Source organism: Somniosus microcephalus, chromosome 3, assembly GCF_052327205.1.
Source record: "Somniosus microcephalus isolate GS21.2 chromosome 3, FLI_Smic_1.0, whole genome shotgun sequence".
NCBI lineage: Eukaryota > Metazoa > Chordata > Chondrichthyes > Squaliformes > Somniosidae > Somniosus > Somniosus microcephalus.
This window is the reverse complement of record NC_140989.1, coordinates 262,287,688-262,301,753: the sequence shown is the minus strand read 5'-3', so window position 1 is coordinate 262,301,753 and position 14,066 is coordinate 262,287,688. Positions and strand designations below refer to the sequence as shown.

Genomic DNA, 14,066 nt, shown 5'->3' with positions numbered 1-14,066 from the left:
TTGGAAAGAAGTTACTAAGGTATCACCCTAGACATGGTGGGTTTTTTCAATTGCTTCTGGGAAAATAAAGAGTTTTTGTTATTTTCTTTTCCCACTGCAAGTAGATACATGTTTTTTTTAATGTTCCCGTCACATACCGCATCTAAATAAATAAATCTGTTCATGTAATATGCGACAGCAACTCTGCACATTACTGTCCATCTGTTTATGGTGTACATTTTTATAGTGTAGGCCAAAGTTGTAAAAAGGCAGATCGAGCTTCTTTTCCTTCTTTATCGAGCATCTCCACAACAGCGTCACCAACAGCTTTTGCGGAAATATTTAAATTCAGGAACTTGTATTCAGAGCCTCTCTCCAAACTAGAATAGGGACAATCTTTCCAGAATTTAGTACTCTTTACATAAACAATGGTTGTTTTTAATCTCTATGTATAAACATAGAGATGCAGCCTCAAGTTATAAAATCCCAGGCTGGAGGATCAGCTATATCTTAATGAGATGGAGGGGAGCGGGGAGAAGAGAAAGTGAAAAATAATGGACGGATTTTCCGACCCCCACGGGTGCATACACACCCGTGGGGCCTCGCAAGTGCCAGTTTCAGGCATGCGAAGCGCATGTGCTAAAAACCGGCACTTGCAATCTGTCAAGAATTCTTTTGACAGATCATCCACCTGCCCGGGAGAAGGGCCTCCATGGGCAGAGAGTTCCGCTTTCTGCACAGCTTCCGTTCGCTGAAAACCTTTAAAAATCTTACGCCTGGTAAAAGGCGTAAGGCCTGCTTTTACCAGCATAAGAGTTTAAAAAAATACAAAATAATTTTTTTCCCCCACTCATTTATAATTTAAAAAATACTTTTTAAAAAAAGTTTATTTTTAGCCCCGTAAAAAACTTTATTTTTCAAAAAATTAAATTTGTTTAAAATATAATTTAATGTAATTTTAACTAATTTTAAATAAGTGATTTAAAAAAAATTGTTTAATGTTTAACTGTTTTTAAATGTGATCCCCATTCATACTTTTGACAGATCTGTGCGTAGAGACCTGTCAAAAGTGTGAAGGGGGATTCCCTTCTTGGATTGGTTCCCCATGGCCCATGTGATCCCAGGGGCGCTTGCGAACCACATGCGCTCCTTGGATACCTGGGTCTCTGCCTGCGCGGACCCATAAAGGCCCAGGATCGCAAGTCTCGGGACCTACGGAGCCAACAGGTAAGTGCGTAGATTTTTCCCGTTCGGGGGCATCCGCCCGTAGGAAGCCTCCAATCGACAATTCAGGGCCAATAACATTTTGGGGTTTAGCTTTGATTAACAGTAACAGAAGTTTGAAAGGCAAGAAGTTTTACATTTGATGTACCTGTAGTACATAAAACTTTAATACATTAGTGGACTTTCTGTGGCATTGCTTAAGCCAAGTCAAAGGATCTGCAGGTTTAAAAGACTTGCATTTATATAGTGCCTTTCACGACCTCAGGACCAAAGTGCTTTACAGCCAGTGAAGTATTTTTGAAGTGTAGTCACTGGCTTACAATAGGAATGTTTATGCTATGTACATAACATAATATCATGGCCATTAATTTATTAATCTACTAATCTTGTATGTCACAATTCATTTTCTGTCATGCAGTAAAAGTTCCTATTATTACACACCAGTGCATCCTCTGATGTAGTGATGGATTGAAAAATAGATCAATCCTTCAGCCAAACATTTATTAAGCAGAATGTCCTTCTCTTTGAGTTATGACAAATTCCTTGATCAGAAGGCATTCCCTGGCTTGATCTTTTATGGCTGTTAACAATGTTAACTGATAACAGTTAGAAATTTTCCATCCTAAATGTTAGCCTGTCTTTTCTCTTTCAGACACTGATGGATCGGCATTTGTTTTATTTTAGATCTCCCATTTTTGCAGTTTTTCTTTGTATTGCCTGTAGAAATTCTACGTCAGCTGTGACTGGTTCAGAATGTCGAAGTGCATCAGCAACCAATTTATATTGAGACTAAACATGCAGCATTATAGTTGGGTACAGTAATATAGAAGTTATGTTATTGGACTAATAACCCAGAAAATACAAGTTCAAATCCCACCATGGTAATTTGAATTCAGTTTATTAAAAAAAAGGAAAAAAGAGCTGGTATCAGTAAAAGTGACCACAAAGCTGTTGGATTGTCGTAAAAAACCCAAGTGGTTCACTAATGTCCTTAGGGAAGGAAACCTGCTGTCCCTACCTAATCTGGCCCCCATGTGTGACTGAAGACCCATATCAACATGGTGGGTATGGAGGCTATATGACCATCCCCATCATCAATGATGGCAAAGCCTAGCACACAAGTGCAAAAGTTAAGGCTTAAGTGTTTGCAACGATCTTCAGCCACAAGTACCAAATAAATTATCCTTCTTGGCCTCCTCCTGAGGTCCCCACCATCACAGATGCCAGTCTTCAGCAAATTTGATTCACTCCACATTGTATCAAGTAACAGCTGAGTACACTGGACACTGCAAAGGTTACGGACCCCAACAACATCCCAGCTGTAGTGCTGAATACCTGGACCACAGAACTGGCCACACCTCTAGGCAAGCTCTTCCAGAGGAGGTAAAGAAAACACTGGCATCTATTCGACAATGCGAAAAATTTCCCAGGTATGTCTGTCTACAACAAGCGGAACAAATCCAACCCGGCCAATTACCACCCTATCAGCCCCTGCTCAATCAACAGACAAGTGATGGAATGAGTCAATAGTGCTATCCAGTGGCACTCACTCACCAATAACCTGCTCACCGATGATCAGTTTGGGTTCTACTAGGATGACTCCACTCCAGACCTCATTACAGCCTTGCTCCAAACAAGAGAGACTACCCTTGACATCAAAGCAGCATTCAGCCGAGTATGACACCAAGGAGCCCTAGTAAAACTGAAGTCAATGTGGATCGGGGGAAAACTATCCAATGGCTGGTGTCATGCCTGGCACAAAGGAAGATGGTGTGGTTATTGGAGGCCAATCATCTCAGCCCCAGGAAATCACTGCAGGAGTTCCTCATGGCAGTATCCTAAGCACAACTATTTTCAGATGCTTCGGAATTGAATTTCATGCCATCATAAGGTCAGAAATGGGGCTGTTCACTGATGATTGCAGTGTTTAGCTTCATCTACAATTCCTCAGAGAATTAAGCAGTCTATGTCTGCAGTAAGACCTGGGTGACATCCAGGCTTGGGTTAATAAGTGGTAAGTAACATTCGTGCCACACAAGTGCCCGGCATTGACCCTCTCCAACAAGAGTCTAACCACCTCCCCTTGACAATCAATGGCATTACCACCGCCGAATTCCACATCAACATCATCCTGGGGCTCACCATCGACCAGAAACTCAATTGGACCAGCCACATAGATGCCATGGCTACTAGAGCAGGTCAAAGGCTCTGCATTCTGCAGCGAGTGGCTCACCTCCTGACTCCCCAAAACCACTTCATTATCTACAAGGCACAAGTCAGGATTGTGATAGAATACTCTTCGCTTGCCCAGGTGCAGCTACAACAATACTCAAGAAGTTCAAAACCGTCCAGGGCAAAACAGACTGCTTGATTGGCACTTCATCCACTCCCTTCATCACCAGCGTACTGTGGTTGCAGTATACTATTTATAGAATGCCCTGCAGCAACTAACCAAGGCTTCTGTGGTAACACCTCCCAAATCCACGACCTCCACCACCTAAAAGGACTAGGGAAACAGGTGCATGGGAGCACCATCACCTCCAAGTCACACACCATCCTGACTTGGACATACATTGCTGCCGAGTGAGAATTCTGGAAATCCATATCATATTGTGGGAGCACCTTCACCACATGGACTGCAGCGGTTCAAAAAAGCGGCTCATGACCACCTTCTGAAGGGCAACTAGGGATGGGCAATAAATGCTGGCCTAGTCAACGACATCCACATCCCGAAAATGAAAATAATTATATGAATCATTGTTGCAGACACTGAATACCATCACACCACAGCTTGCCATTACTATAAAATAAACCTAAATAAATCAAAACATTTCCAAAGTTTGTATCTGATTTCCAAGGGTATAGAAATACACATGTGGTTCTTGCTTCTGATCTCTGGACCTATTGCTTTTAATTATTCTTGTGGTACAAGAATACTACTAAATTTCATCTAAATGTACCTACCTGCACTTTCTTCAAAGCTACAGGCATCCCATCTAGTAGGCATGCTGCTCGATACACTTCACTAAATTGTCCACGGCCAATCTTCTTCTCTATTTGGAAGTTTCCCAGTGTATTGAGGCCTAAATCGGGGCGCAGAGGCTTCTGTAAATTTGAAACATGCATAAAGTCAAATATAGTGGCAAGAAAAAAAAAGCACAATAATGTAAAGATAAGAGAAGGCAATTCAACCCCATATATTTCTGTTATCCTGACGCAATGTTCTTTGGAAGTGAATTCTTAGTTGAATGCTGTCCAGCATATAATTCATATATAAACAGCAATACAATGCAGTACAATTAAAAACATTTGGAAAATCTGGCAGAAATAAGTATTAGAATTAGCATCTCTCATTTTGAAAATTAGAAATAATGTAAAATAAATACTGTACAGATCCAATTTGGAGATGACCCAAAATCCAGCAGCAGTAACTGTTCTTGAACTTTTCTTTCCCCACATTTTTTAAGGCTCCTCGAGTCATACATCATTCCTCATCCTGCCAATGGCACTCTTAAACCTGCTGCTGGGAAAGTTACAAGCTCTTTTTAAGGTGCTTTCTGATTTTTTTTTCTATTTGAATGAACAGTGGGTAAAGAAAAGGAAGGCCTGGGTCTTTGCTTGGCACATCTTCCTCAACGTACAACTAATTTGAGAAGTCACTATAAGGAATTACAAGTACCTGTACAAGTGTGTCATTGTTCTGTAAAGCAGTGCATGGAAGCACTAAAGCGTGTGTCACCTGTCATTTTCGTACATTTTCAAAAAATACAATTTTTAAAAATTAACTTGAGAATATTTGCCTTGCATTTTTTGAGACACTTGTGAAGTCTTCATTTCATATGATACATAGGTAAAATTATTAGTCAAAAAGGCTAAAGTATCTTTCAATTTATTTCAAGACCACTGGTGGTATCCAGCAGAAGGTGCAAGCATTCAGACTGTACTTGCAGGCAAAATAACAGCAATTTACTTGTACTTCTTGCAATCTAGTATACTGTATTCGCTGCTCACAATGCAGTCTCCTCTACATTGGGGAGACCAAACGCAGACTGGGTGACCGCTTTGCGGAACACCTCCGTTCAGTCCGTAAGGGTGACCCCGAGCTTCCGGTCGCCTGTCATTTTAATTCACCGCTCCATTCTCACTCGGACCTCACTGTCCTTGGCCTCTTGCATCGTTCCACGGAAGCTCAATGTAAACTCGAGGAACAGCACCTCACCTTCCAATTAGGCACTTTGCAGCCTTCCGGACTCAATATCGAGTTCAACAATTTCAGATCATAACCTCGGCCCCTATTACATTTTTACTTTTATTTTTTTTCCACCCCTTTGTTTTGGATCTTCCCTTCCCCCCCCCTTTCCTTTTTATTTCTCTCTCCCACACAGCAGCTGTCTCCCATCCTGCCAGTACACTTCACACCTAATCTTGCCGTCTTTTGTCTAAACTGTCCTATTACCATCTCGTCTGGTTTTGAATACCTCTTAATGTCTCTTTTACATCTTTTACTTCTTTTGTTCTATCGCAGCCCTGCCTTCGATCTATTTTATTTCCTTTCCAGTTTGAAAAAGGGTTAGACCCGAAACGTCACTCTAATTTCTCTCCACGGATGTTGCCTGGCCTGCTGAGTTTTTCCAACATTTTCTGTTGTTATTTCGGATTTCCAGCATCTGCAGTATTTTGCTATCGTGCTGCTTTTAGATTGCCTGGAGTTCCAATCCACAGGTCTCACATAGCTTGTGGCAACCCCAGTGGCTATCAGTAAAGACAACCACCTGGAATTAGATTTTTTTTAATCCGGTCTTCCCAGTGGTCAGTTTGGCAACTCTGGCAAGTTTACTTTGGGGTTGCCATCAGCTATACAAGACTTGTGTGTCGAGAGCTGGTAGTCTTAGCACCCCACTAAGCACAATATAAAATAAGACAGAGACCAGGAATATGCCATACAGACCTTACCATTGATGGACAGATCATCAACTTTTTAAACTACTGTGTGTGGTGTCTGTTTGCTGCTACTATTCTGGTATACACCTTGCTAATACTCGATTTTATTTCAAAACACTATTTAAAATTAGAGGTTATTCTCAGCATTTTAAGTTCCTGCCCGCCCGCGCCCCCCCCCACCCCGCCCCCACCCCATGAGGTTCAACAGGATACCGTTACTCATCTACATATAACTTTAAAACCATTCTATACTTCACAATTTCATCTCCTGTTTCAGCCTCCCCCAAATCTGTCTGCTTTGCTTCCTGTTTTAGTCAATGCCAATCTCATACTGTTCTTCTTCCCCAGCAAGTCTTGGATGCAGTCATCATTTCTCAGCCTACTTGGATATTGGACCACTGCCTTCCCTCCCCCACCTTGCCCTTGAATTGTTGAACCCTTTCACTCCCTGAACCTACGAAAGGAACCTAAGAAGCCTTTGAAATAAACATTAAACTACTGTGTTCAAGGCTTAGTTAAGTATTAATAATAAAAATAGAAAATTCAATGTACAGTATGTCTGCCAGCATCTGAAAAAGATCATTTCAGGTTAACATTTCATGAGAACAGTTCTGACAAAGGGACCCTACCAGAAACATTAACCTGTCTTTTCTCACTTCAGATGTTGACAGATCCACTCTGTATTCCCAGCATTTTGTTGCCCAGATTTCCAGCACTCAATTTTTTAAAACTACTTATTTGTGCTTTATTTGTTTCTGACACACTTTAGTTAATGTACAAACCAAAAATACATATGGGTTGGTGGAGAGTGTTCACCATTAATTTAATATCACAAGGACCTTTGCTGCAAATGAAGGAATGTGCAATTGCCAAGTCTAACATTCTGCAACAGAAATTTACAAAATGAGTTTTGGAAATGCCACATGACAGACAACATATGCCAGAAAGGAAATTCAGAAAGATTAATGTTTTTTGACAGATGCAGTATTCTTGCATTTAACACTACTGTTTTACCCTGAATTTATAAAAACCATGTCATGAATTTTGCTGGAATTGGCTACAAACACCAGATCAACAAAGAGTCTAATTCAATAAGCCAACCCAGCAAACTGCAGAAAATGCACCCTTTGGTGCATTTGTTTTTAATTTGTGCTAGTATTAACACTGCATTAGAGTCATGCAGACCACTTGTACACCACTGCTCATTAAGAGGCCGAACAATAGATCAGGCTTTCCCCTGATTTTGTGTTTTTGTACTTTTTATTTAAGCAAATGCCGACTACAACTATCGTACCCCTTCTCCCACTTGATATTCTCTAAAGGCTAAACATCAACTTGATCCAAAACTGCAGATAGCAATCTGCTTCCAACCCGCCATTCGGCACCTCTTTACAGCAATTTGCTGGCGACTCGGCACTCTCTAAAGTTTGTGGGTGGTGGGAACAAAATTAATCCTGTGTTCCATCACTCAGTGACACAACACATTGGAAACCCAACAAAATAACTTAATTCCAACAACCAAAGCTTGAGCCTCTTTAGAGAAATTGATGCATTTCTGCCAGGTTTCAGGTTCTCGCTTACTAAACTCATCAGCAGTTGGATATTTGCACGCAACCAGAAAATGCATTTACACCGGCCCCCTTCCATTAGATCATTAAGGGCTGAAAAACATAAAATACTGTACATTTAAAAGACAGCATTTCAAAAAGGAAGCCCCATCTTGGTTGCTCCGGGACCAGCACAGACATCTCCCCCATCATGATTGTTAGACAATAAGTCATGAACATGTAAAGGGATCTCATGTCCCTTTGTACTTTTATTTTTATAAAAAGAAAAAGACACATGCCACCGGTTTCAAAATAGTCAACATTTGAATTAAAATCAGAGTTTGTGGAAAGGAACCAAAATGAAAGTAATATTCATGCATATCATTTTTTTGATACTGACAATGCAAGTCTGTAAATGATTGACAGCTCTGAATGCTGCCATCAGCATATCAGAAAAAACAAAGCAAATAGAAACAGACTAAAACGAAGAGGAAAAGTTAACATTTTAAATGTGTATGAGCTACAACTGCTGCCTATCAATTAAAATGATAATGTATTTGATAGTATAGTGCATATAGTGCTAGCATAAATAGAAAGAGTTTAAAAACAGCAAGATGTACATATTTGAATATTTCAGAATTTGTGAATTGCAGATTCATTAAGTAGACCACATTTACAGCACTATTTTTTGTCTTTTTGGCGTATGTGATAACTTGACAAATGTTAGCATCAGCTTTTGAGGAACTATGACAACCACATGCTGAGAGCAAAGTCTCACTAATGTGTTCTGGCATGCAAGTCTGTAATCACACATTTACATATGCAATGACCTACATTTGCATGTCAGATCACACACTGTCTTGGTTTATTAAAGCCAGGCACCTCCCAGTGCACTGTGAAGACATTGGTGATATAAGGCCAGAGGGTGGTGTTTCTTGGCAGCTGAGGGACAAACTGCCACCTAGGATTAGGCTGATGCAGGCTGAGCATTAGACACTTCATTAGAGGTAATCTGTTTAACAGTGGGCAGTGTATGTAAACTTCACAGCCTATTTGCAGCACCTTTTCCTCCCATGGCCTCTCTTCAAAAGGCCAGAGTAGCTGAGCGACAGCTTGTCTCATCTGCTGCCTTGTCCTGTCATACAATTTAGACATGGAGAGCTGACGTGAGGAACAGCATAACTGTACATTCCTAACCACCACTGGGTCACTTTTATTCGCAATACAATTTGTTTGCTTTTTGTTCCACAAACTCAATCTTGTACCAACAGGGGCTTTCATTCAGGTCAATGGAATGTGACCCATACAAACCAATTCTTGTTCCATGTTAAATTAAGCACTGCTACCCAAATTTAACAAAAGAGAATTCGAGGTTCATTTAGCAATTCACACTTGGATACCCAGGTTTTATAGAATTCCATAGCTTTTAAAAATCAATTTGAAGGGATCATGTTTACAGCTACTGTCATGCTACATTTTTAGCAGAAAATTGTTTCAAATAATTTACAGAATTTATTAACAGTGGATATTACTGGAAAATCAGTGAAATATTAAAAAATATTTTCTGAATTCACTAATTTACTTTAAGACATCAAATCATAATGTAAAAAATAGTAAAAGAATAAAATAGATTGGGTGTATACAGTTTTCAAATGCAAAAAAAAAGTATGCTTCACTAAAAAAAAATGTAGTCACAATGAGTTCTTTCCCTTCTACCTTACAGCATTACAATTGCTTTTTCATGAACGATGCTTCACTCCTTCAGCTGATGGCCTATCAGGAGGACTAGCTGGTTGGGTATGCTGATGTATAATGTAAGTGAGCTGCAGCTTCAGTCATTATTTTGTAAACAGAATATTACAATTTCAACTCAGCTAGTCTCACCTAGGTGAACCAATAGTGTACTCTCATTAGATGTTCTACCTAGGAAATAAATTAGACTCCAGGTTGGAGGCACAACTGAAATTGTCTTAGTCCACCCATACCAAAAATGCAGAGCATCAAAAATGCCAACAAAATTCCAAATTCACCAATAAACCCCGTCTACGGCACATTGCTCCTTCAACTGACAAAACAGTAATTACAGCTATACCTCATGCGTCATTTCCCTGTAACTAGTCGTGTATTTTCCAGTAAAATCTAATTCTTCATGTCCCTGACCCAACTGTCAAAACTATTTATCAGAACACTGTAAAACACCTCCCTTTTCTATTATTTAACACATGAAGAAAGAAAGAAGGTTGTGGAAGCCTCAGCGCACTCAATAGGCAGCTAGGAAACTCCTGGGGACACCACAAAAAATGTCAACAACAGTAAACACTGCATAAAATAAAATATGATGGGCCAGCATTGCAGGCTGTAACATAATCATAGGGTGTTGATGAAATTCTGAACTGTTTGAGCTGTATTCTCTCAGTTCAGGAAATCATCAGAATGCCTGGAGTGTGTTACAACCTTGTAATACACCGGTGACAAATTAGAAATCCTCCTGCAAGCCAATACATCACAGTACAGAACCTCAAGCAATCAGCATATATTGTTTTAGAACAAAAGATTCCTCGCACTCCAATGCATTGCCAGAAAGTACTGGGATCAAATCTCATGATGAATTCCCAATCATCGCTGTGCCGTCAATGTGGCACAAAGAAGAAGCCAGGCCCATTTATCAACAAAAAGCAGTGATTTTTTTTTTTTTAAATCATTCTCTTAAATGATGTCAGGCACATAAATCAAAAGTGCAGAGTAAGATGGTGTTACACTGGTTCAAACTATTGGTGTTCATTTTGCTATAAAAAGGAGTCAAATCACCGATTTTACAAACATGTATAAAAAAGACAATCACAACAATTGCTTTATTCTGAGAGATTTTACAGGTCAGAAGACTGCTGTACACCCCACAATAGAGTTGTCATTCTGTATTACAACCACATGGTATTTGCTAAGTTCCTGATGCAGCTAGGCTGCCTGATTTGTGCAGTAATGCCAAATGTCCAGTAAAATTTTGATTAATTATTAAGTGGCCAAGCTCAAGCAATGGATAGTGTAACAAAGGTTAAATCATTCTGAATGTTGTAAACTTGGTGTGAAACAGGACAGTACGAAATGCTGTCACTGTGAATGCAAATACTTCAATTATAGGAGTCAAAAATGTACCAGTTTCAAAAACAATTCCACAATATTTAATCTACATGAGTGGTGCTAAATGCTGGAAACCAACTGACTGTTTCAGATATTAATCATAAACTGATAGCAAAAGTTGAGTTTCGTGCTCGAAGGTTACTGATCCAGAAGTGCAAGTATATTTCATATATACAGTTCAAAGTTTTCTACATTCATCTGCAATAAGCAGATTGGTGCTGTCTCACTATTGTGTCTGTTGAGCATTATAGGACTGGGACTGTAGAAAGTATAACTCTATTGTCTTTCCAACATAGCTTATTGGACATGTCACAATATAGTAAATGGTATAATGGACAGCAAACGCTGTATTCCAGTCAAGCTTTCTGGTGAAGTCAAATGACAAGAGTGAGAGTTGAGTTATTGATCAAGGGTTGTATGTTAGTGTGAAACCCAGATAAGATTACGACCTTAAAATTACAAATTTTTACAGTATGTGCTAGCAATGTAAAAGTTCATTAATCTTACTTTTTTCAGCTACTGGTCCTCCATCTGGAGCTATGTGATAGAAGGAATCTATGGACTCATTGCAGGTCAGCAGTCAGCAATTTTATTTTAGCATGTTGTTGCAGTTCTCATGTTAGTGACTAAAAATAACCCTCTCCTCTTCAGTAAAGGCAATTAAAATGTAGGATTGACAGAAACATAGGTAACTTTAAGAAAATGTTTATTTTGAAAGCTACCTTTGTTACAGTACTAGCCTCAAATCCCCCGAGCTAAGTTGACAGCAAATAGCAACGCAGTGTAAAATGAACAAAACATATTGAACTTGTTTGTGACATATAATCAATGCAAGTTTATCAAGCGATAAGCCAGTGTTAGTTACCAGCAACTAGCAGTCAGTACAAACTGTCATGATTGTGGTACTAAGGGATGAGGGGTAAAACAGTCTACGGTTTTTCTTCCAATTGCTTACTTATGCTCCCATCCATTCAAAGGTGAACCATTATGTCTTTATTTTAAAATAAACTTCAATTGTGACGACCCAGCATTAGGTGTACAGAATTATTTTATTTTTTTCATTTTCACACCTGACCATCCATAGGCCAGTAATATAACTGTCCATTTCCATCATGAACTGCTGGTATTTCATCTGTGTTGATAACACAGATGTTTACATCTCAAGAATTTTCTGTGCCACGTATACGAGAACACTTTCTTCCCAGAGGTTGCTAGGCCAAAACTTTTCGGTATATGTTGTTCATTCTCTCGGTATAAACGTTATCAATGTTCTCATTTTCTTCACCATGGAAGGCTGTCTACATTTTGTTCCTTACTCTTCAGTGACTCGTTTCCACCATATACTGTGTTTTCTGTACATGATCAATTATTCCTGTTAGCTTTCAATTCCTACTAAAATGCTTTTTCCCCACATTACACATTTTTATGAAACAGCAGCCTAAATTAAATAGAAGGTGTTCTGTAGGGATGCTGAAATACTGGACAGTATGTAAAGTGCAAATTACTGTTAAGTGGAAAAATGTGCTAAACAGATTTTTCAAGACTTGGCAAAATAAATTCTATCCAAACATTTTAAAAGTGGCAGGAAGCATTTGACACCTGCAAATTGGCAAACTGTTAACTTGGCTGAATGTGAAAACACCAACTAAGCAACATCCTGTAATAGTAGCAAGTCAAGGAAGAGAACTAAAAACGTTCTCCACGTTTGTCCATAATATCATGTTACAAATACCATTTAAAAAAGCCACTTGTGTGGCGTCCAGACCATTGAATAGTCTTTGTTTCATTAGTTTAACATTCTTAATTTAGTCATCGAAAGAAACTGAAACTACTTTACGAAAAGAAATCCCAAAAGTTATACCAGCTTTAAAATTGCTAGGTTTCAAATTATACAAATCACTGTATCCTCTAGAGCAGAACATCATCACTTTTTCACAAGAATAATTTTGATTACTACAAGCTGCACCACATGAATATGTCCACACACCCCTGTGGAGACAAATTTTACAGCACAGGGGGAAAAATAAAACCAACTACTATTCTAACACAGAAAACCAATCAAAAATAATTCATGTGCCACACTTACTCACCACCTAAAGCCACACATCTTATTACTTACTAAATGCCTTCACATAATCTCACAACTGACATATATAGACCACAATATGGACTGTAGCATGATGGGCACAGCAAATATGGCCAGGACTTATCAAATCCACAAGTTGCCCAAAATTTTACATTTATTTGCTGGAGGCATTTACATTTCTTATTTCCAATTCCACTGACAAGAAGAAAAAACTTGCATTTACATAGCATCTTTCACAAGCTCAGGATGTCCCAAAAAGCTTTACAACCAATTAAGTTTTTATTAAGTGTTGTAAGATCAGGAAAACGCAGCAGCCAATTTGCGCACAAGGTCCCACAAATAGCAGTAAGACAATGACCAGATAAATCTGTTTTTAGTGATATCGGTTGAGGGATAAATATTGGCTTGGACACTGTGGAGAACTCCCCTGCTTTCTCTGAATAGTGCTTTGGGGTCTTTTACATCCACCTGAGGGCACAGATGGGACATCGGTTTAACGTCTCATCTGCAAGACGGCACCTCAAATAGTGCAGCACTCCCTCAAGTACTGCACTGAAGTGCCAACATGGCTTACATGCCTGTCTCTGGGACTTGAACTTGCAACTTATTGACATTGCAAATATAAAACATCATCCTAGTTTTGCCAATTAAAGGAAAAAATAGGCACATTCTTTTGACTTATTTTTACAGTCAAAGAACTGAAGCAGATTGTATCCAGTTAGTGGTACTTAGTTACAATCTATTTTAAATGTTTGCATTTATTTTGTTTACGTGAATGTAATTGTTATATAGAGTGTCTGTTTGACCAATCAGATTGCAGAAAAAGAGACCAGTGTCGCTTCAACCAATCATATCTCAGAACTTCAATCAGATTGAATCCCTTGAACCAATTAGATCCCTGAAACATGTAAGCAGGTACCGCATTTCAAAACTCTCGCAGCATTCCTACTAAACTAATCACATCCTACCAAAACAATTTTTGACATGTAATCAACATGGTAGTTCCTTGTTCAGCCCATTAATTAAATGCAAACACAAAGGATGTATGCGCTATATGCAAGACTATTATTACAGATTAGATAGCTATTGAAAGAACTGGGGAAAGGTGGAAGATGTCATTCATTATATGTCAGAGCTTTCTTCAAAGGGTC

At 39.1% G+C, this 14,066-nt stretch overlaps 1 protein-coding gene across 4 annotated transcripts in view; it reads right to left on the bottom strand.

Moving 5' to 3' along the window:
* The window catches only part of nek7 (NIMA-related kinase 7), a 397,752-nt gene that overhangs the window by 290,918 nt on the left and 92,768 nt on the right, over nucleotides 1-14,066 (bottom strand). For all 4 annotated transcript variants that reach the window (XM_085982411.1, XM_085982407.1, XM_085982408.1 and 1 more), the window contains one exon: nucleotides 4,168-4,308. In XM_085982411.1, coding sequence (XP_085838537.1) covers nucleotides 4,168-4,308 — 141 coding nt within the window. The remainder of the gene's footprint in view (nucleotides 1-4,167; nucleotides 4,309-14,066) is intronic.